Source organism: Cyprinodon variegatus, unplaced genomic scaffold (genome assembly GCF_000732505.1).
Source record: "Cyprinodon variegatus isolate N-32 unplaced genomic scaffold, C_variegatus-1.0 Scaffold624, whole genome shotgun sequence".
In the NCBI taxonomy this organism is placed as follows: domain Eukaryota; kingdom Metazoa; phylum Chordata; class Actinopteri; order Cyprinodontiformes; family Cyprinodontidae; genus Cyprinodon; species Cyprinodon variegatus.
This window is the reverse complement of record NW_015151077.1, coordinates 289,873-291,892: the sequence shown is the minus strand read 5'-3', so window position 1 is coordinate 291,892 and position 2,020 is coordinate 289,873. Positions and strand designations below refer to the sequence as shown.

Sequence of the window (2,020 nt, the reverse complement as noted above, 5' to 3'; positions counted from 1 at the left end):
TGTTCAATTTCTGCTGGATGATATATTTTTTCAAATTTCCATTTACAAAGTGTTTTTCTCATCACATTTCTATTTACGGTGGGTTTTTTGCTTGCTAGAATAGTGCAATACAAGTTACTCCTTATTACACATAAAATTGAATTTGCTCGGTTGGTTCATTTCTTAAATGTAGTGAAGTCTTGAAGATTGTAGTTTTCATAACTTTTTTTATTTTCCAAAGAGGATGCAGCAGTCTGGGAACACTCCTCTGCATATTGCCGTAGTTGCTGTGATGACAAAGAGCACTAAAATCCTGGAGGAGGACATCAGCTGCATCTCTGAGCTGTTGGAGCATGGAGCGAATGCAAACACCATAAACAAGGCGGGGATGTCACCATTGCATCAAGCATGCAGCCTTGGCAATGAGGAGCTGCTGGATCTGCTGCTAAGATACGGAGCTAGCGTCAATAAACTGAGCGGAGCAGGCGAGAGCTGTCTGTTTCTGTTTCTGGACCAGCGACCTAATCTGAGGAACAACTCTCTCCTGATGAAACTGCTTAGTCTGAGCTCCCCGCTCACAGTCTGCAACCAGAACGGCTGCTTACCTTCAACCTTAAATCAACAATGTTTCCTCAAACAGAGACGACAACTGTTCAACCTAACTCAGCAGCCAAAGAGGCTTCAGGATATTTGCAAAAGTCAGATCTATCTGAAATATATCAGAGGACGACAGAAAGAACTTCAAAAAATCCTTCCTGAAAGCTTGTATGCTTTTGTCTTTAACCAGTGGGAGATCAAAAACCTTTCCTTTGTGGTCGACTGAAATTGATTTTCCTCAAAAAATAAAATCATCTATAGGAAGGTGATCTCCTGTTTATCCAGAATCCTTTCCTCAGAGAGCTCAAGCCTTATTTATAGGAAACAAAATCATCTCTACAGCTTCAGCTCATTGAAGGAATACAGTAAATACCGCTTTATGCAAAAATAAAACATGTTTGCTTGATCTGTTTGCACCTTTTTGTTCTCTAAAAGAGCCAACTTCTTATCAACTGTCACAGATCCCCCAGCCTCACAGTAGTGACTGTAGAAGACCCAGATTTGATCCAGAACCAGGAGACCACAGAGGCCATCTGAACTCAGACCCACCAAAAGCCTTTGCTAAGCTTTTCTAAGCTTTAGAGAAGCTGCAGTTTTCCAAAACGAAGATCAACATAGTGTGATCATTTCCTGCGTTTACTGTTGTTTAAAGGATGCAAGGTGGTAGGGCAGGGTGATAAACCGGTGGTCTGTCAGCTCAGCATACCGCATCAGGCCAGCATACCCATAATAATACACACGTGCACGCCTATTACTGCACAAAGTCAAGACCGCATGGAAGAGCCATCAGATCGCCATACCCTTCAAAAAACACCAAAAAGTAGTCATTAATTATTTTTTTTTTTGGACACGAGTAAAAAGGATAGTTTAAAGTGTATTTATCGTAATAAGCTTAAGAGATACTGAGGTAGCTTAAAGTTTATTTAGAGAAGGGTCTACTGCCATCTACTAAACGCGTCCCATACTAAACACACGTCCCGCCCCGCTAATGGAGGATACTGATTTGGACATTACGTCATCTTGGATTCAGAGGCTTGGCGGAGAAGAAGGAAGATTAATTAAAGTGAATCAAACGTGAGCAAGATGCCTGCTAGTAACTTGGCCCATAAAAAAGTTAGAGTAATCTTGTTCAATGTTGGGATTAAAGGAGTAGATCATTCCATGATCAAAATGCTGTACTATTTTACCAAGTATTTTATTTTCTTATATCATATCATTTTCCAGGTATTTCTAAGTTAATTAAATAAAACAGCATGATTGGCTGTAAGGAGAGCGGAGACAGAGGACACTATGTAATGCGTATTAATAAGGGTATTCTGGCCTGATGGGGTATGCTAGCATATGTGTTTTCAAATGTGTATGTGTTTTATCCACCTGGATCTCCGCTCTTTTTGGCCCTCATGTCCCTCCGTCGTCGGACTAAACTCGCCCCCACTTCCTCGCC

At 41.0% G+C, this 2,020-nt stretch overlaps 2 protein-coding genes across 5 annotated transcripts in view; one reads left to right on the top strand and one right to left on the bottom strand.

Moving 5' to 3' along the window:
- eif2ak1 (eukaryotic translation initiation factor 2 alpha kinase 1) overlaps positions 1-2,020 on the bottom strand; it is a 21,147-nt gene that overhangs the window by 7,499 nt on the left and 11,628 nt on the right. The gene's annotated exons all lie outside the window — the stretch shown is intronic.
- Positions 85-2,000, top strand: ankrd61 (ankyrin repeat domain 61). Its single transcript, XM_015393108.1, has one exon. It carries the CDS (start codon positions 224-226, stop codon positions 800-802), a length of 579 nt encoding a protein of 192 aa, XP_015248594.1. The 5' UTR covers positions 85-223; the 3' UTR covers positions 803-2,000.

Excerpts from the sequence above, each read along its gene's own strand:
- ankrd61 (XM_015393108.1), top strand. The coding sequence starts at position 224 with ATGCAGCAGTCTGGGAACACTCCTCTGCATATTGCCGTAGTTGCTGTG.